The 21,181-nt window shown below is 34.6% G+C and overlaps 2 protein-coding genes across 2 annotated transcripts in view; both read right to left on the bottom strand.

The window, feature by feature from the left end:
* LOC114334974 (esterase AGAP003155) overlaps positions 1 to 12,244 on the bottom strand; it is a 40,965-nt gene extending 28,721 nt beyond the window's left edge. The window contains exons 1-2 of the mRNA XM_028285109.2: positions 11,746 to 12,244; positions 10,838 to 11,035 (exon numbers count right to left, since the gene is read on the bottom strand). Of these exons, the coding sequence (XP_028140910.1) occupies positions 10,838 to 11,035; positions 11,746 to 11,992 (445 nt within the window). The 5' untranslated portion in view covers positions 11,993 to 12,244. The remainder of the gene's footprint in view (positions 1 to 10,837; positions 11,036 to 11,745) is intronic.
* A 3,553-nt stretch (positions 12,245 to 15,797) lies between these two features.
* The window catches only part of LOC114334973 (A-kinase anchor protein 17A), a 74,901-nt gene continuing 69,517 nt past the window's right edge, over positions 15,798 to 21,181 (bottom strand). Inside the window, exon 6 of the mRNA XM_050651642.1 lies at positions 15,798 to 20,389. Within this exon, the coding sequence (XP_050507599.1) occupies positions 19,701 to 20,389 (689 nt within the window). The 3' untranslated portion in view covers positions 15,798 to 19,700. The remainder of the gene's footprint in view (positions 20,390 to 21,181) is intronic.

Raw genomic sequence — 21,181 nt, 5'->3', positions numbered from 1 at the left:
ATGTTAAGGTGGTGTTTGTTGACTTTGAGATGGTGAGAGAAAGCAGATGTGTTGTCACGTTTAGTGTGTTCTGCTGCTCTAGTAGATAGTGATCTATAGGTTCTTCCTACATAAGAGGCATCACAATCAGAACAAGATAATCTATAAACACCACTACGATTCATATAGTTGATTGGATCTTTACTGTTAGATAATGTTTTATTGAGAGTGTTATTGACTTTGAATTATATGTGGACATTGTCCGAAGAACAGAGAATGTGTTTGATCTTCTCAGATATGACAGAATTGTGAAACGGTAGGGACCTATAGATTGGTGTGATGACTGGATTTGAATTGTAAGCTAGTTGCTGAAGGCGATTGGATTCTCTTTTCCGGATTAGCTTGTCGATTATATTGGGGTTGTAATCATAGGTCTGGATCCCGCGTATGAAAAAAAAGTTGATTAATAGCAAGCTGAAAATTTGTTAATAGCTTAAGGGTGTCTAGTCGGACAAACTTTGATATATGGGAACACTGGAACAGGGGAAGTTTTAATTGCGGAACAGGTTAAAAATTTGGAACGGTCAGACCACGAAAACGGCACATGTATTTTTTCCGACAGAACAGACTTAAACTCTCCAAACAGATATTAAACTCTCATGCAAAAATCAGACTGCTGTTTATCACCAAATGGGCGTTTTAATGAGTGGAACATGTAGAATATGTCAAATGACAGGAATTATGACAGGTGATAAATAGCAGTCTGATTTTTGCATGGGAGTTTAATCTATGTTCGAAGAGTTTAAGTCTGTTCTGTCGGACAAAATAAATGTACCGTTTTCGTGGTCTGACCGTTCCAAATTTTTAACCTGTTCCACAATTAAAACTGCCCCTGTTCCAGTGTTCCCATATATCAAAGTTTATCCGAGTAGACACCCTTAAGCTATTAACAAATTTTCAGCTTGCTATTAATCAACTTTTTTTTCATACGCGGGATCCAGACCTATCATTGTTAACTGCTATTTGTTTGATTATATTAATTTCCTTGTTAAATTCAGCTGTAGATAGAGGTAGTGTATGTAGTCTATGGATGAAACTCCTAGAAGCAGAATATTTATGAGACAGTGGATGGTTGGATGAAAAATGGATAACATGATCAGTTTGAGTAGGCTTGCGGTAAATACCAAAGTTGAACTGGTTGTTGAGTCTGGTAATATCTAGATCTAGAAAGTTAATGGCATTAGATGATTCTAGTTCCATAGTGAATTTGATATTGGGATGGATTTGATTGATTTTGAATAAAAGGTGATTAGCTGAGTCTTGCTGACCATCCACAAAAACGAGACAATCGTCTACGTAACGGAACCAATGTAGGATTTCAAGATTTTTCATGATATAATTGGATTCTTCATTCTACGTTGTTTTAACGAAGGTATACAGCCAACTACAGGGTTTACCCCTTTTAAATATTATTGTGTATTTCTTTAAGTTAACATTAATAGAAATCTTTAAATATTATTTCTACGCGTATATAATAAAATGTGTCTAGTGGCTGTAATTCCAGTGTACTCGGCAAAGTGATTCTAAAAAAGAACACACCTACCGCCTAAATATTTCGTGTTGGTATCATGTGACGTCACGGGCTATGACGCGGATAACGTGCAACGGTAAGTAAATTAGATGGAGTATATGTTATGCCGATGATTTAAAGATTTATTCATTGATAAGCGACCTTAACGATTGTCATTTTCTGCAGAGTGAACTGAACCGCGTACATGAATGGTGTAAGGAAAATCATCTGAAACTTAATGCCAATAAGTGCAAAGTAGTTAGTTATTCCAGGAAACAGTCTACTATATACCATCCTTATATTATTGATGACAATGAACTGGAACGTTTGAATAAAATTAAAGACCTTGGAGTTATATTTGATCACAAATTCACTTTTGTTGAACATGTTAATATAAAGGTTAGAGAAGCACTTAAATCTTATGGATTTATAATTAGAAATAGTCGAAATCTCACTAATACTAAGGCCATTAAATTATTATTTTACACTTTTGTACGCTGCAAACTGGAATATGCCTCTATCATTTGGTCACCATTTTATGATGTACATATCCAAATTATGGAACGGATACAGCGTAAATTTTTAAAATTTTTGTCTTACAAAATTAATGGTATATATCCTAGGAGGGGTATCAGCAATAATGAGTTATGTAGCGGTTTGGACGTAGTATTACAATCTAGACGAATTAATGCCTCCTTGGTATTCCTGTACAAGCTACTACATAATCTCATTGACAGCCCTGATATCCTTCGACAAATAAATTTTAACGTTCATAACGAAATACACAAGCTAGAACTAACCTTATGTTGAATTCTCCTCTATTCGTCATGTGCAGCTATTATAATGCCTTAAGTATTTACTGCGATATATTTAACTGCAGTTTAAAGCAACTTATTTCTATGGCCAAGATCTACCTAGGTGATTATTAATTTATTTCTTTACATTCAAATTTAGTTTCGTAAAATTTTTGATGTGTTATTGGTACCTATGAATTACTAATACTTCATTTAATTTTTTTTGTGTAATATTTTGTCCTGTAAATGGTTTCTATTGGACAATAAACGCTATTATTTAGCCATACGGCTCACACTCCCTCTAAGGGGAAAATTGACTCATCCCAGATACCTACGGTATCAAAAGGATTGAGCTCTGGTGGGACTCTCCGTGTTATCGAGCCCTAGGTGACTTGGTATGCAGGTGTATCTCCCAAAAATTTTCGTACACATCTGGCCGTTGCGAGTAGTACTGCTTTCTGCATGGTCTTATAAAGATGGTCATTAAGACCCAGCTTTTTTATGCTTTCGAGGAGGGTCTTCGGCTTCGGAATGACTCCAATAGTAGACATAATAATCGGTATCGTCTGGGTATTTTGCATTCTCCATTGTCTCCGAATTTGAATTTCCAGATCTCTGTACTTGGCGATCTTTTCAGTAAATTTAGTACGTAGATTATTGTTGTTAGGAATCGACACATCAATGAGGGTTGTTTGTCTCGTTAATTTATTGACTAATACGAGATCTGGTCTATTATGCGCCACTGTTTGGTCTGTGAGCACAGTGCGGTCACAGTATAGCTTGTAGTTGCCATCCTCAAGCATACTCGCAGGGACGTATTGATAATATGGGAGATGGTCAGTTTGGAGAAGTCCCAGCTTAATAGCTATCTCCTGATGAAGGATTTTTCCCACTGCGTCATGCCGTTCCTTGCACACAGTTGCAGCAAATGCCTGGCAGCCCCCTGTAAGATGTTGGATGGTTTCTTGGGCTTGACATCCATATCGGCATCTGTCGTTTTGAACATGAGGGTCTTTGATGATATATTTCAGGTTATCTGGTTGGTATAACCTGATCCTGAATGGCCAGTAATGAACCCTCCGTTTCAGGGAACATCTTTCCTGATGCCAACCAGTAGTTCGACGCCATATTGTCGACATAATCTTGGCTGATCTCATTGGAATGTCGCCCGTGCAGAGGTTTACCCATCCAGGCGCGCACTTTTTCGTCCTTAGTAAGGTGGTTTATGCGCAGTTCTGCTTCCCTCAGTTTTATCGGTGTTGTGTCATCAACTGCGCAGATAGCGCGATGTAGAGTAGATGTTTCAGCCTGCATCTGAAAATAAGATCTTAAATTAGCAATTTGTTTGTCTAATTGCTCACCTATATCCATAAGTCCTCTTCCTCCTAAATTCCGTGGTAATGTCGTTCTTTCTACTGCACTTTTTGGATGGTGTTTTTGTGCCTTTGTGAGGTGCGTTCTTACTTTTCGGTGAAGATTTTCTATGTCCGTTTTTGTCCACTTAACAATGCCAAATGAATAGCTAAGCGCGGAACAAGCTTAGGTGTTTAGTGTCTTAAACAAATTTCTACTGTTAAGGTGTGAGCGAAGCAGCTGTTTTACCCTTCGTATAAACTCAGTAGTTATCTCTGTTTTCATTTGTTTATGGTCAATTTTCCGCGCTTGCTTTACTACAAGATATTTATACATATCGTTTTCACCCATGGCCTCGATGTTCTGGCCATTTTGCATATCGAATCCTCCGGGCTGTACTTTTCCTCTGACTATATTTAAAATACGGCACTTGTCTAGTCCGAAGTGCATACTAATGTCATTAGAAAAAGTTTCTACAGTTTTTAGCATCTCATCGAGTTGGTTTCGAGTGGAAGCCATTAATTTCAAATCATCCATATACAATAAATGATTAAGCTTCGCCACTACATTGTTGTTATTTTTGATGCTAAAACCTGCGTCTGTGGAGTTCAATAGCTGAGATAGTGGGTTCATAGCTAGACAGAACCACAGTGGACTCAACAAATCTCCTTGAAACAGGCCCCGGCTGATTGCGATATTTTCAGTTTCGATGTTATTTTCACCAGGTATTTGAAGGTAAATTCTAGTCTTCCACTCCGTCATTATATGCTCTAAAAAAATCACTATATTATCATCGACTTTATAAATTCTCAATATATCTATAAGCCATTCATGCGGCACTGAATCAAAGGCCTTCTTGTAATCAATGAAGGCAGTAAAAAGATTCCTCTTTTTGGAATATGCCTGGTTAGAAATGACTGAGTCGATGATGAGTTGTTCTTTGCAACCCATGGAACCCTTAGCGCATCCTTTGTGTTGAGGCTCTATGATATTGGCATCTCGTCCTAAGCAATACGCCCTCTGGAGGATATTGCAGTAACCGAGCTAAGGGGCCATTGTTTATTTTCTTTCACGTTGACGGTTGAAGGCATGGCATCCGGCATATTGTTTAGGTTGGGAGAATTTGTTTGTTTATGGTTTAATCACGTTTAATTGTTGCTGTATATTACTCGTTTGTTGTTATTTATTTTGTTTGTTGTTACGTTATTTGTTGTTTCGCGTTAAAGGTTAATTGTGTTTTGTGTACAAAATATAATTAAATTTAAAAGAAAAACACAGATAAACGAACAAAACTAAAACACAAAACTAAACATACAACCAAATACAACATACAATATGTAAACAATGGGACGCGGCGCCGGTAGTTTCTCCACTGTCATCAATACGAAATACGACTAACTTCACACTTCACAATGGTCCCTTAGCTCGGTTCAATTTGATACCACATTGGCGCTGCGATCTTAATCCGAATCGCCAATTGTTCAGAGCACAGTGTTGGTAGATACGCCAGGCAACACAGGATGTAACCAATTTATACAAAGTTGGAAGACAAGTAATTGGGCGGTATTTGGCTGGATCTTGGGTGCTATTTTGATCCTTCGGAATTAAATAAGTGGTTCCCTGAGTTAGGAATGATGGTATATCCTGCGGATTAGAAATAACATGATTAATTAGTGTTGATAAGCATTCATGAACACTCCAAAACTTCTTGAGCCAAAAGTTTTGAACTCCGTCTGGTCCAGGAGATTTCCAGTTATGAAGCTCTTTGATGGTATTTGAGACTTCTTCAGTAGTGAAGGGTTCGTAAAGGGTGGTAATGTAGTGTTGGCAGTTCTGTGTCGTATCTTCTATCCATCCAGCATTGTTGTTAAGAGCAGCTGGCGTGGAAAGTTGATTTCCCCAAAACTCATGAATTTCTTCTTGGCTTGGGTAAGTCTTATCGACACGTTCTACAGTGGAATTGAGTTTTCGATAGAACGCCTTTTCAGAACTTTCAAAAAGAGCATTGTTGCTTTTGCGGTTGTTACTAACTTTGTACCTCCTTAGTCGTCCTGAATAAACGGAGAGCTTTTGTTTTAATGTATCCAGACACTGATGGGCTGTGTTGTTTTCTGGATCATATCTTGAGTGTCTTGCGGTAGTCAGCATTATTTCTTCAGCTCTCCTGATGACTTTTCTACTTGTTACACCTCGTATGTATTCTTTGACTATACCAATATCCCTACGTAGTAATTCGATCTTTCCGAGCAGTCTTTTTTCCCAGGGTGCAATTCTGTTACCAGTTCTTTCGTTATTAGTACCCCGTCGTGTTCTGATCTTAACACCCATTACATTAGCAATTGCTGTTGCTGCACAATAGATTAGCATATGCAAATATTCTAACGTGTGAGCTTCTACGACATAGTTGGGTAGCACTTCAGTGTTCACAATTTGTAACAGCGCACCTAGTTTCTTACAAGAGTTTATTCGTGGTAGAGGTGGTCTGCTAAGTGGGTTTGTTCCATTAAACTCTTGTACGGCACGAGCCATTTAGTTTACTAGACTACTAGACTATCGCGCAACTCGTTGTTTTCCTGCTGTGTATTTTCAGGTTGGGTTTCTGGCATGGGAATCCCAGGAATCTGCTCATCGAGGATTTCATTAGGGACTTGATCTAAAACTTGTTCTTGGTTATTAATCTCCCGTTCGACTTCGCTTTTGATCGAATTGCGTCTAGTCTCTGGGATAAGGTTGTTCCTTATGATTACCCGGTATTGATCTGATACTCGTTGCTCCGATACTTGAATATCTGGGTACGTCCTGCAAAATTCGGCATACAGCTGTTGTCGGTAGCCGATTGTTTCTTGACCGAGGTTTGTCACCTTGTAATAGAAGCGCAAAATGTTTTCATTAATGGACACAGTCCATTTCATGCGCTGCCTCGGTCGTCTCGCTTGAGTGAGCGCCGGCTGATGATCCAGCGCAGCACCGTCGGCGGGTGGAGCTCTTGTTGTTGTTTGACTCGCTTGTGGTTGGGCTGTAGCTGATTGTATGACAGGGGCCCGCCTCCTCAACACCCTGCCACCGACGTCCCGCATGCTGTCACGTCCAGCGCCGGCTCCAGACGTGCCCTGCCGATCCCCAGGCAGCGATCCTAAACATAAATTAATATTCTCCATATTAATGGGTGTGCATTTTATACCTACTGCCAGGTGTCAGTTTTTGTTCCACGGTAAGTATCCCTGCTACTCTCTGCGCTAATCCTAGGAAACGCTATCCTGTGGGAGTTTTTGTCAGTTCTTCTATCAGGCGCGGCCCCCTGCGAATGGGGGATGCAATGGGAAACGCTATTATTATTATTATTATAGGAATGAACTTAATCTTGGCAGCTTGACATCTTGGATGTTACAAGTTATCCTGGCAGCTTGCTGGTAATAATAGTGAATAGAGTTCTGCGATTTCATGTTTTTTAAAGCATGAGGATTTTTTGAGTTTCCAATGACAGTCAGCTTCAGTCTATGGCTGCTAGACGCATTGGCACAACACAACACGGTTATCCTGTCTTTACTATTTTGATACTCAATACGATACACTCTTCTCATTACTTGCAGCTAAGGTTTTTGTAAATATTGCTCTTTAGTATAACCTTTTTTATTAGCGCTATAAAGAGAAAGTTGTAGATTTATTTTCTGTAACTATGGTCTCCATTTTATAGCAAAATTCCACCATTGTTTCTCCATCCATGTAACCAACCACTGCATGCATTGAAAGGTTCTTTTAACAGAACACGTTGGGTCTTTTTTATGATCTCAGTTGTGCTTTCGACATGGTGGATCACATGCTGCTTCTGATGAAGATGGAAGGCATGGGAGTTCGAGGTATACCACATGACTGGGTAAGATCATATTTGTCAAATCGTCTGCAAACAATAATATTAGATGGTACACTATCAGGCCCAGTGAAGTCTTCTGTGGGGGTACCACAAGGTTCGGTCCTTGGTCCTCTCTTCTTTATTGTTTTTATCAACGATATCAACCAAGTTTGCACTACTCCTAATCAAATGATTGAATATGCAGATACAAGCTTCATTATATTACATCATCAATTTGATCAGCTTGTTAGCAAGGGAAATACAGCATCTCAGGAATTTAGTAAGTGCTGCAGCGACAACGGCCTTAAATTAGATATAACAAAAACCAGTTTCATGAGATTCTTACCAAAGAATATAGCCCCTGACTATGATGCTTATCTATATATTGATCACAAGTCCATTCAAAATGCTGAAGTAATAAAATTTTTAGGACTGATGCTAGATCCAAAGCTAAGTTGGGAAGATCAAATAGATAAAGTAACCTCGACACTCAGTAGTCATTGTTATGTAATTAGAAATATAAGGGATACTGTATCCTTCCACATATTAAAACTAATGTATTATGGCTTGGTGCAGTCAGTCCTTCAGTACTGCTTAATATTTTGGGGCTCATCTCCATACATGAATAGAGCTTTTATATCTCAAAAAAAAATACTACGAACTATGTTTAAAGTATCACCAACTACATCATGTAAGCCACTATTTATAAAAGCTAACATCTTGACTCTTCCTAGCCTATATATATGTTACAACTAATAATGTATATAAAAAAACATGAGCAAACATTCCTAACACAGAATCTGTGTTATTCACATAACACACGCCTCAAGGATAACATACACCAGCCTTTTCCCGCCTGGGAGTAGCACAGCATGCTCCTACCTACATTGGGATCAAATGTTTTAATAAGTTCAGTGACATGTCGGTGACACATAAGATGCATCTTGGCACTATTAAATGCTTTGAACAAAATCTAAAACATTTCTAGTTAGCCATGCTTTTTACAGTATTGAAGAATTTTTAAATTTTTAATGTGTTTCTTGTAACGTATTCTTTTTTTTCTTTTTCTGTAAATTTTAATGTACTAATTTTTTAATGTGTTTACATTTGTATAATCATATATTTTTTTTGACTAGTCAGATAAATTTGTGTAATGTTGTGGTTTATTTTTTGAGATATAAAAGCTCTATTCATGTATGGAGATGAGCCCCAAAATATTAATTGTATAAATTTCTAGACCAATAAATTCTATCTATCTACCTATCTATCTATCTATCTATCTATCTATCTATCTATCTATCTATCTATCTATCTATCTATCTATCTATCTATCTATCTATCTATGCTCAATCGTTCGTGAAAAATCTCCGCTTTTTTAGCATACGCTTTTATACCGGGTGTCCACTTATATTTTCCCCCATTTTAACTGCCTATAACTTCTAAACGGTTCAAGATAGAAATATGCGGTTTTCGCTGAAATGTTTTATTTTAGTAAAAGTTTTGTCTGAATGGATTGAATTTTTTATATCGCTTTCAAATACGAAATAAAAAATGGCGGATTTTTGAAAAAAAATTTGTTGACTTTTTTTTAATGGAACACCCAGTATATTTTTTGTAAATTGAAAGAAAGGTCATTCACCTATCCAGCGATATAAAGTTTTTCAAAATCGGTTGTCAAATCACTGAGTAATTAATTTTTAAAATGAGGGGTGCAACGTGGATATCACATACCTAAATAACATAACTGAGCAAAATGATATTATGTTATGTGATTTCCACATTGCATCTCTCATTTTAAAAATTAATTGCTCAGTCATTTGGCAACCGATTTTAAAAAATTTTATATCGCTGGATAGGTAAATGACCGTTTTTGAAGACACAAAAAATATACTGGGTGTTTTAATAAAAAAGTCAACAACGTTTTTTTTTCAAAAATCCGCCATTTTTTATTTAAAAGCGATATAACAAATGGTCATTTACCTAAAAACTTGAAAAAACGGTCATTTATCTATCCAGCGATATAAAATTTTTTAAAATCGGTTGTCAAATGACTGAGCAATTAATTTTTAAAATGAGAGATGCAATGTGGAAATCACATAACTTACTTAGTTATGTAATTTAGGTATGTGATATCCACGTTGCACCTCTCATTTTAAAAATTAATTACTCAGTGATTTGACAACCGATTTTGAAAAACTTTATATCGCTAGATAGGTGAATGACCTTTTTTTTCAATTTACAAAAGAATATACTGGGTGTTCCATTAAAAAAAAAGTCAACAAAGTTCTTTTCAAAAATCCGCCATTTTTTATTTCGTATTTGAAAGCGATATAAAAAATTCCATCCATTCAGACAAAACTTTTACTAAAATAAAACATTTCACTGAAAACCGCATATTTCTATCTTGAGCCGTTTAGAAGATATAGGCAGTTAAAATGGGGGAAAATATAAGTGGACACCCGGTATAATATATAAAATTTATACAATACTTTTTTTAGCAAAGATTGGTACGCCCCCAGTGTAGGTTGTTTCAGAAACCCTTATAAATTGTAATTGACACCATTCTCTCTATTGGCAATTTAATTTTTGTAACTTGTGAATCCTGAGAATAAAGCTTTTTTCTATTCTATTCTATATCAGATATGTGTTTAAAGAAGTCAGACTGAAATATGAAATTTTATATTTTTATTTTATCCGACGCCCTGAAGGGCACTAAGGATTATGAGAAAGAAGATATTTTTATTTTCTTTTTATTGATGTCGAGTATTGTTTAATTGCCAGCGTTTTAGATTAGTAATAATGATGTGATACTTTCACTCCTTTCATCCTTTCACATCTGTTTAAAATAGATAGTTTTTGTTCAAAGTCTTTAAAACATTTCTCTTGTGTTTAATAAGTATACAGAGTAATGCCTCTTCTCTAGCGCGCAACTAAATCTCACACATTTGGTCTGAAATTTATTTGCACATATTTCGATACAACCTCAAAAATGCAATTTGAATAATGAGAAATCATAACACACAGCACAGATAATCTGCAGCAGCCGGATAATCCGCCCACTGTTAATCAGGGTTCTACTGTAGCAAAAGTTATACTTCTGTGTACTAGAAGGCATGAAGTACCTATGAATATGTACAGAATATGTGACACATAGAGAGAATAGACCATAATGTATCTCCGAGTTCACATGATGCAAGAACTAGTATACATATTAAGTATTTAACCACCACAGTCAAAGTGTTAAATTATATTAAATAATTTTGCACTTAATCATTGATAACACTCACTTACATCCTCTTTGTTGTAAATCACAAAGTAATCCAGCAAAGCAAGCTCCTTGTGAAAATCCTAAAAGACCATCAAATGGACCTTCTTTTTCACAAATATCTTCTATATATTTTAAACTATCTTCAAAACCAATGGCTGGCCCTCCTTTTCTAATACCCCTAAATGTTTTATCATCTCGATTAAAAAACCAACCATATTGTTCTAAAAAAAAAAATTCATGTAAAATCTCATTACAAAAGTTCAGTTAGGCATTCTGCACACGAAGCTTATCGTCATAGACGAATATTAGATTTGATGTACGAAAAGCATAAATATGTTTTCGTGCTGCTCACTTGTATCTTTATAAAGTACTGTACATGAAGAATTAATGGTGCAGCATTGTCAATGCAGACAAGCTGCAAGGTGCCAGGCATACAACGATATCAGCCACTTGCAGTATGCTAAGTACTAGAATGTTTTTTTGCAAAATTTTTTGAAAATGGTATGTTAGTATGCCTGCTAGTATTTTGATTTTAAATGGTAGGACCTACAATTAACTCCAATTCTTTAAATGTATCTTTAGACATTCTGTAAAATGTCTGGAATTTAAATCATCCAATAACTCTTTGGCGGCAATAAATAACCTGTTATAGGGATGGATATACGTATATACCCAAAATTTCCTGTTTCTTTTTTTTACAGTGGCGAAGATAATTTAACAAAAGCAAGTTCTCTTTATCACTTGACATCTTATCTTTGCAACTACTGTAAAACCATGAAAAACCTTAAAAAAACAAGACGAAATCCTTTTGCGGATTTTAAGGCGTAGAGGAATCGTCCTTGCATGACGATACTTGTACGCGTCTATGACAATAAGCTTCGTGTGCAGAATGCCTTAGTTATATTCAGTTATTAAATAAAACATTACCTACCTTCATCTTTACTTTGTCCAATATCAGGTCCATTTTTCTCTAAATCATTAGGATCATCTACTAGAATAACCTTATGGGGAGCTGTAATGTACGTGAACTCTGCCCATTTGTGAATCATCTTTCGAAAAGATCCAGTTTTTGATCTAAAAGTTTCAGCGTTTTGTCTGTAACCATGAATAGCTAGGATTTTTAGCTTCATTTTATCATTGGGACAGCACTTTTGAGGTTCTATATTTTCATGATTCATTTTATAGTTCTCTTCTTTAGTAGTTTCTTTAATTTACTTTAAAGTTAAAGGTTGGTTAAAGTGATAAAGTGAAGAGAAAATAACTTAAGCACTTAAGTGGTTAATTTGGTTATGATGTCTCAAATTGTAAGGTTATGTTTTCTAATAAATGTTAAAAATCGATAATATACCATTCTATTTAAACGTTTTAAGAGTTTTCAATGGTAAGAAAGTTTAAAATATAATATATTTAATGCTCTTATAAAATTTTAAATTTTATTTATTTTTTTAATTATTTACTATTTCCAACTGTAAGGTAGACTATCCACATTACTCTTGATGCACTTTACTTTCTGTATGATTTTAAAGCTTTCCTTCCTTAGGAATTCCTAGTGAATCCTTAGTTATATACTACATGATTCTCTCAAAATTAAGATACAGGCTCAGAGTTTTGGGCAGCTTCTTTGAAATTTTTCTTGTTTGGCCTTCATCTCTTATTCATACACCAGGAACTTCTCAGTGATGTTCTAACCACTGAACATTCGTAAAATTATTCGTTCTCCATCTTTTGACCTTTTCATGTATTATTGTTTTATTATTTTTCTCCGATACATTTAATATGATTAAAAAATCGCATGCGTTCTGTGCTCTGTTTGGCTATCTTACATATCTTTCTCATTCCCTTCACTCTACTGAAAAGAAAAACTATTTCTACTCCAGCTGCGTTCGCTTCTTTTTTTTTCGAATTTATAATTTTAAAAATCTGTGTTATATTTAGTTTCATGCAAGTTTTTATAAAATTTTCTTTTCTCTATTATTTTTTCTTGTATTTCATTTCACCACCACCAGGTTTTTCTATTCACAAACATTTTCCTGAGTGTTTTCCAACTAATAATATTGCAGTAACTCTAAAAATACTGGCAAGTTGTATTAGGACTTTCCTTCATCTTCCAGCTGATTTTTTTCTGACATGGTTGCCCTATATGCGCCTTATTTACACTTTTTTTAACACATATTTGACTATTTGTTGCTCCCCTATACTTATTTTCATTTCGTTTCGCATTCCTATTTCAATCTTTGGCACACGCAACTTATATTGTTGGCTTACAATCTCAAAAATTAGTAACTTGCAGGCAGTTTTGCGTGTGATAAGTTGACTTCCTCTCTTTTGAAAGAATGTGTTAACAATAGCCATAACTAAAGCCCTTAGGAGTCAACTCTCATCGCTAATAGGTCAAAAGAGTAAACTGAGATTTAAGACAAAGATTAGGATGGCAAATTGTATAATTTTGCCAACACTAACATACGCCTCAGCCGCATGGGGGCACACGTGTAAAACCAACAAGAAAAAAAATACAAACCATTCAAAACCACATGATCAGGGAAGGTCTAAATATACCTAGATAATATGTCTCATTAAGAAACGTATTTGGACATACGCAACAAAAGAAAGTCCTGAGAATGATAGACGAAAGAGCACACGAAACTTTCAACAATATCAGAAACCATCCTAGCAGATTATTAAGAGAATTGACTTACTATGACGAAAACCAAAGAACGGTAGGGGAGAGTTGGATAAGACGGGATAGTCGGATAAAACGGGATACCTAGCCTAGAGACCCAACTAGTGCTGCTATCAATCGGACAACGACGAAAACTTGTTCTCAGTCGTCATTTTAACATTCTCAGTTTCTTTTACCTCGATGCCATTATTTGATGAAAAGTTGTTGTGTTTAGAATTGTTTGACTCTATTTTTTTGTTACTTTGTACTTTTAAGTGCGTTGTTTTCTACATTATATTGCCTACATATCTAAACATATAATTCCGGTGACTATTACATTTAATTAAGCACTCATTAACGAATATTCTCATGTGTAGTCTACCTAATTTTGCTTTCACGTTTAGCCAGGAGCCATTTTTGTTTTGAAAAATGTCTGAGTTGGACAAAACGGGACACTTATAAGTTGGATAAAATGGGATACAGTTTCTTATGTCCCGTTTTATCCACCTATTTATTTGTTGGCCTATTAATTTTTTAAATAGCGATAAAGCGTGTTCTCATACTTCAGAAAAGAACAACATATTTTTGTGACTTTTGTTCTGATATACGTACCTAGTCCTAAATAAAAGGTTTTATTTCCCATTTTGCAATAAGACATAAAAAAGGCATATTTTGAAGTTTCTGACTACTGAAGATATTGTTTTTTCAAAGGTAAATTTTGCTTTGCAGTCTTATATCTGCTTAAATATACTTTTTAGATAATTTTATACAATAAATTAAATATTGTGAACCTATCCCGTTTTATCCAACCGTGGTATGCTAAAACGGGATGTGCAGGACTTTAATAAATATATTTTTTAATATTTTCCAGTAATTAAAAATAGCTAAAAATATGTTTTTTGTGTGCTTCAATAAATGTTATACCTATAAAAAAGTATAATATGATAATTTCTTTAACATTTTTTCCGTAATAAAAATAAACAAGAATGGTATCCCGTTTTGTCCAGCTCTCCCCTACATAGACGGCCCAGACAACAGTTAGCTGGATATACAGAAAACCCTTAGGAATGAAGAATTGATATAGCCACAGGATAGTCGAAACACAAACATCGCCCTTCAGGCACTAAGTATCCTTCAGGTAGGTCAAATGGACCATAGTCACGGAAGTTGAGCATCGAGGTCACGTACCGACAGACGTAGGCTTGATGGCCACACCTTGCGGGCGATCAGCCGTCGAGAACAAAATTTATTTTGCCAATTTGGGGGCCGAGTGACCGAGCACACACGGTCTGGACAGCGAGACACCGAGGGAGAAAAACTCTTCTAGCTACCCCTAAAATCAGGTGGCTTAACCACATGAAGTAATACAGAGGATGTCCCATTACCCAGAGCATCCAAACTAACGTTAAGTTCAACGCCTCCCCATTCGGTATGTCCTTCGATGGTGAGGGGTGGTGGTATAGCTTGGGGGGTCAGATAGGTACCACTCCATTACGGAGTGTGACCGGTTTGATCTTCGCACCATCTCCAATGGAACACACATGTCCCCCGGGGCTGGGGTTGATACGAGCATGTGTGTGTGTGTGTGTGTGTGTGTGTATGCAATCGCCACATCTACTGCTAGCAGGTTCCAGCATCATTTCTGGTTTCAATTTCTAAAGCATCTCTAAAAGAAAATCACTTTCTAAAATTACCTTTTCACCTCTAATTGGTAATAGAAAGCTGTTCTTTCATTAGTACTAAGTGAGACTTCATATCTACACACACCTCTCTATCCAGTACGAATTTCAATGAATTATGAATCAATGAATTATGCTATCACTTGTTCTCACAACTTCATACCACATTCTCTTCAGTAATTATAACCGACTAAATATTATCTAGTATAATAATTACTAATAATATAATAATAATTTTAATAATAATTTAATAATACTATAATAATAATTTTTCCCTACATAATATCATAACCTGCATCCTTTATCTATTAGTTTCTTCACTCTCGCACGTAGCCTCTTTGATGTGAGCAATTTGTAGGTACCTACTCTACTTCCCACAAGTGCATTCATTAACTCCATGTTGTTACTTAATGTATTGTATGTTAACTATATTAAAGTATAGCAAACTTTGAGTGCAACTATGTTTCAGTCATACGACCTTTTTTTTATTGTAAATAATAGTATAATTACTGTGTCTTGATGATTTGATCTGAATTGTTTGTAATCGAGTATTTGCTTTTTTCAGGTTATAGGCGTATCTGGATACTATTGCAGCTGCGAGTCCACTGTATTATCAATATACCAATTGATTAAAAATATGTTAAAAACATTAAATAACTAATTTATTCTTACATATAAAAAATTAATATACCATACATACTAATTTGTATTTACAAAAGTTTTGATTTATTAACACTAAAAACTATTATTTTCTAATGTATTAAAAACATCCAGTCTTACAGATATTATTGTTTAGGTCAGAATAGATGATAACCAACTTTTGGATCTCATAATTTCGGTAAAGATCCAAGGCAAACATGTAAATCTAAAATCAACGATCGATAACGGTCATGGAACTAAACGAACAAAAAAAAACGAAGTAGTTTTGAATACATACGACTTTCACTTATTCTCAAAAGGAAAATTGTTGTTAGAACGTCTTCGGTCAAATAAAGAACTGGTAGCAGTTGTAGATACACTGGGGTGCAAAATTAACCGGACACCTTAAAAATGGGTCATTTTTGATGTCTCGAATTTCCTAAACCTGTTGTCCGGTTTAAGTGATTTTTTAATATGTTATAGCCTTATTCTTTATCAATATCGCTGTAATAATATTGTGGCTAAACAGGTAAATTTTTATTGCATACCGGGTGTACCAATGAAACTGTTTTTTGAAGTTATACTTCTTTACCGGCGATAGAGGGTGATTTTTTTATATGTTAAAACCTATCAGCCCGGCGCATGCGCATTATAACTTTGTTCTGATTGGATGTTCAAATGACATGTCAAAAATTATCCGATATGGCAGCTGTGGTTTGGAGGTAAAGGTAAAGGTAAACAAATGTATAATATGAGGTAAACAAATGTTGTGAGGACAGAAACAAAAAAGTTTATAATATTGTAGTGACTTTTAAATAGTTTTTAAAAGCAACAGGTACGTAATAATTGTTATTGTATCATGAGTATAAACCTACCTATCTGATCTGCCAAAATACATAGTATGTAACACTTTTATTTATATAATTTGATTACCATCAAAATTTTTATCAATATTCACCTAATATATTGTTTTTTTACTCTATGTTTCGTTGTATTTTTCAATTCTAAATCATTTCAATTCAAAATTAAAATAATTTGATGAATTTTCAAAATATCAAAATATCACAAGTTTAATCCGTTTAGTTAGTCGATCTTCGTAAATAATGACACATAGTGTCCGTGGCTAAGCGGAGAAGGCGAATGAATTCCAATACCAACCGCTCTTATCAGCGCTGGTTCGAGTCCCAATAGAAACTTTCTTTTTTGTTTTTTTTAATACATTTTATGATTGTAAGTATATTTATTATATAATTGTATTTTCAGAAAATACGTATTTAGTTAAAAAAATTTTCGACAATTAATGTTCAGACATCATTTGTGGCTTGTTTAATGTGTTTGTGTGTGTTTTATTCTTTTATTATTTTAATTTTTGGCACTGTTCTAATAAAAATGTTTGAGAAGTAGTAAGTATAAATTAGTTTAATATTTAAACAAAATATAAATAAAAAGTATATTAATTTCGTTTAAATCATATAATAGAAGTGTAACTTCTTACGTGCGTACAAAGTACACACACATTCTTTTTTCTTAAACTTCGCACCACCCTCTAGAATATTCTAGCATTTATAAAATACTCAAATAAAAACCCAACTATAGCCTTATGTTTTATCAACATTCTGTTTTTTGATTCATTCGCTTAAGTAGGACCATAAAAAAGTTAGGAAATTTAACAACTAGCCATATTCTTTATCAATACAGGGTGTTTCTAAATAAGTGCGACAAACTTTAAGGGGTAATTCTACATGAAAAAATAATGACAGCTTGCTTTATAAACCTATGTCCGCAAATGCTTCATTTCTGAGATAAAGGGTATTGAAATTTTTCTTACAAATTGACGATTTATTTATTGCTTTAAAACCAGTTGAGATATGCAAATGAAATTTGGTGGATGTTAAGACGTAGTTATTGTACATTTTTTGACATACAAGAATTTAATATTCACCATTGGCGCGCATACGGGTAATATAAGCCCTCATATTACCCGTATGCGCGCCAATGGTGAATATTAAATTCCTAATTGTATGTCAAAAAATGTGCAATAACTACTTCTTAAAACCCACTAAATTTCATTTGCATACCGCAACCGGTTTTAAAGCAATAAATAAATCGTCAGTTTGTAAGAAAACTTTAAACGCCCCCTATCTCGGAAACGAAGCATTTGCAGACATATCGTTGATAAAGCAAACTGTCATTATTTTTTCATGCAGAATTACCCCTTAAAGTTTGCCAATTATTCTTTAAAAACACGTTGTATTGATGAAAAACATGGCTAGTTGTTAAAGTACCTAACTTTTTTATTATCGAACATAAGCAAATGAATCAAAAAACAAAATGTTGAGAAAACATGAGGCTATAGTTGGATTTTATTTTCAGTATTTTATAAATGTTAGAATATTACACAGGGTGATGCGAACTTTGAGAAAAAAAAACACAGTTTGATTGATACACCCGGTATACAATGAAAATTTAACTGTTTAGCAACAATACTATTACAGCGATATTGCTAAAGAATAAGACTATAATATATTAAAACAAGAATGTGTGTGTACTTTGTACGCACGTAAGAAGTTATACTTCTACTACATATTATGTGATTTTTAAGACTATACCAAAAATTTAAAAAAATAAAAGAATAAAACGCACACAAACACATTGAGAAATGCCACAAAGAAAAAATGATTTCTGAACGATAATAATTGTTGGCAAAAATTTTAAATACGCATTTGCTGAAAAAAAAATTATATAACAAATATACTTACAATCATAATATGCATAAAAAAATAAAACTTGCATCGGGAATTGAACCCTTGAATTTCGTGCCGCTTTGACTCGTAATCGAAGCGTAGACTCACTCGTCCAATCGCACATTATTTATCATGTGGAAAAATACGGTAACTGAACGTTTTACTGTTTGAAAATTGTTTTGAAAATTATGTAGTTTAAATTTTGTGGAAGAAAATATAAAAATATAACAAAACAGTAAGAAAACAATATATTAGATGAAGATTGGTAGAACTTTTGTTGGTAATCAAATTAAGTATGTAAATCAAAGCATTACATACCTACTAGATAAATAAATCTACGCCAAAAAATCATAATTTAAAAATAAAAATCGAACCTAATTTGGGATTTCTCTCTAAAATCCGCATTCTTGAGAAAATAAATGTATGTATTTCAACCTAATCCAAATGTATAATTACAATATGATTATAATAAAAACTAGGTACTTACCAAATTAGAATGAGTTTTCCTTGTCCAAAATAGTCCAAAAGTCCAAAAATATAGGTATATGAAAACTATTTAAAAAGGCAGTATAACTATTAACTAACTTTTGTTTGTTGTTTCTTTTCACACAAATTTTAAAACGCAACAACCATAAATAATCTAACTACAGCTGTGCCACAGCCACCATATTGAATAATTTTTGACATGTCATTTGAACATCCAATCAGAACAAAGTTATAATGCGCATGCGCCCGGTCGCTAGGTTTTCCCATATAAAAATTTACCCTCTATCGCCGGTAAAGAAGTATAACTTCAAAAATCACTTAAATTGGACAACAGGTTTAGGAAATTCGAGACATCAAAAATGACCCATTTTTAAGGTGTCCGGTTAATTTTGCACCCCAGTGTAGTTTTGAATACATACGACTTTCACTTATTCTCAAAAGGAAAATTGTTGTTAGAACGTCTTGGGTCAAATAAAGAACTGACAGCAGTTGTAGATATTTTGAACGATTTTTGGACATTTTAATTCGGTACGATGTTTTTAAGTTTGTTCTCAAATATTTACATTTTTATGGTTTTGAACCAAACTGATTGTTCTAGTCAAAATAAAACAATGGTTTTTAGTGTTTAACAATAGAAGTATAATTTAGAATCGAATAACTCGAATCGAATAACTATTAATTATTTTTTCTCTGGAGATTTCGACCATGATCTTCCTTTTTCCTCGCCTTCCTTTGGTAGAGACCAAGATCTTGATCTGTCTCGTTTCTCATGAAGCTGTTTAGGTGTCATAAAGCTGGAACTGTCTACAGATTTTTCTCTAACTGGAGATGAAGCGGAGGTTGACTTTGCTTTAGTATTTTCCCGAGATGATCCCCTTGATTTATTGGATCGCCTTTCAGTACTTTTCCTTTTTTCTGTCGATTTATTTATGTTTTTTTCTCTAGATCTGCTTTTCGATCGGCGACTCCTCACCTTGGATCTAGACCGACTTCTCACTTTGGATCTAGACCTAGACCGTTCACGTGACTTTCTTCTAGATCTTGATCTACTTCTAGATCTTGTGTAAGATCTTCTTTGTGATTTCGACCTTGATCTGTAACTGTAAGATCTAGATCTTCTCGATCTTGACCTTTTCCTCGATCTACTTCTGGAACGGGTATAAGATCTACTATACGATCTTCTAGATCTGGATTTAGATCTTCGTCTATCCCGTTTATTTGGCGGATACGACTTTCTTTGTCTGTCGTCATGGTCATTCATGTATTTTAAGAAATCTTCATCTAAATCTGTATGATAGTTGTTGAAATTTCCTCCACCTCTATGACCTCCTCTATATCGGAAGCCTGCTCTTCTTCGACTAAAACCACCTAAAATGAAACAGGAATATACAAATTCTCATATTTGCATTATAAACGAAATACAGGGTGATTGATTAGTGTGATAAAGCTCATAGTCTAAGAGCTGGTAGCGGATTTTGTGCGTGATAAGTAATATGGGAAATCTATACGGGGATATGTTGAATTAGTTGTGTACATGACTTTCCCCAACGGGCGGAAACCAGAGTGGGAGACGAGGGTAGTTATAAGGGGTCATGGTAACGGTTTTTATTATTTTTTTTATGACGCTCATGATCGAGATATTGCACCAAAATTTGGGAATAGGTAGGTCATGACGTAACCAAGTAAAATTTCCAGGGGCGGAACGCTGCGTGTCCACCAAAGGGGTGGGGGCAGGGGTGAATATAAAAATTATAAGGGATTTTTTGTGACGTTCGTGATCGAAATAGTGCACCAACATTTGGGAATAAGTAGATCATGACACAACTAAGTCAAATTTTTCACATTACACATTAGTTTCACATTACAAAATTAGAATGTTACAGGCTGTTCGATAACATAGTGGCAGACCAAACTTATGTTTCTTTAAATGGACCACCCACTTCCCCATCACAAAAATGTTATGTTATACAGGGTATTTACAAAGTTATAACCAATTTTCTATAAAACAGCAATGGTTTATTGGTGCCATATTTTTTTATTGATTGTCAAATTTTTTTAAGAATGGTTGATATTACTAATTTTCATTATCTTGAATACGGGGTAAGTCAAAACGCAAGTACATTCTGTTCTTAGAAACTTTAAATGAAACACCCTGTATTT

The sequence above is a fragment of the Diabrotica virgifera genome, chromosome 5 (genome assembly GCF_917563875.1).
Source record: "Diabrotica virgifera virgifera chromosome 5, PGI_DIABVI_V3a".
Classification (NCBI taxonomy): Eukaryota; Metazoa; Arthropoda; class Insecta; order Coleoptera; family Chrysomelidae; genus Diabrotica; species Diabrotica virgifera.
Note: the sequence above shows the minus strand (reverse complement) of the source record. Positions and strands in the feature narration are given on the sequence as shown.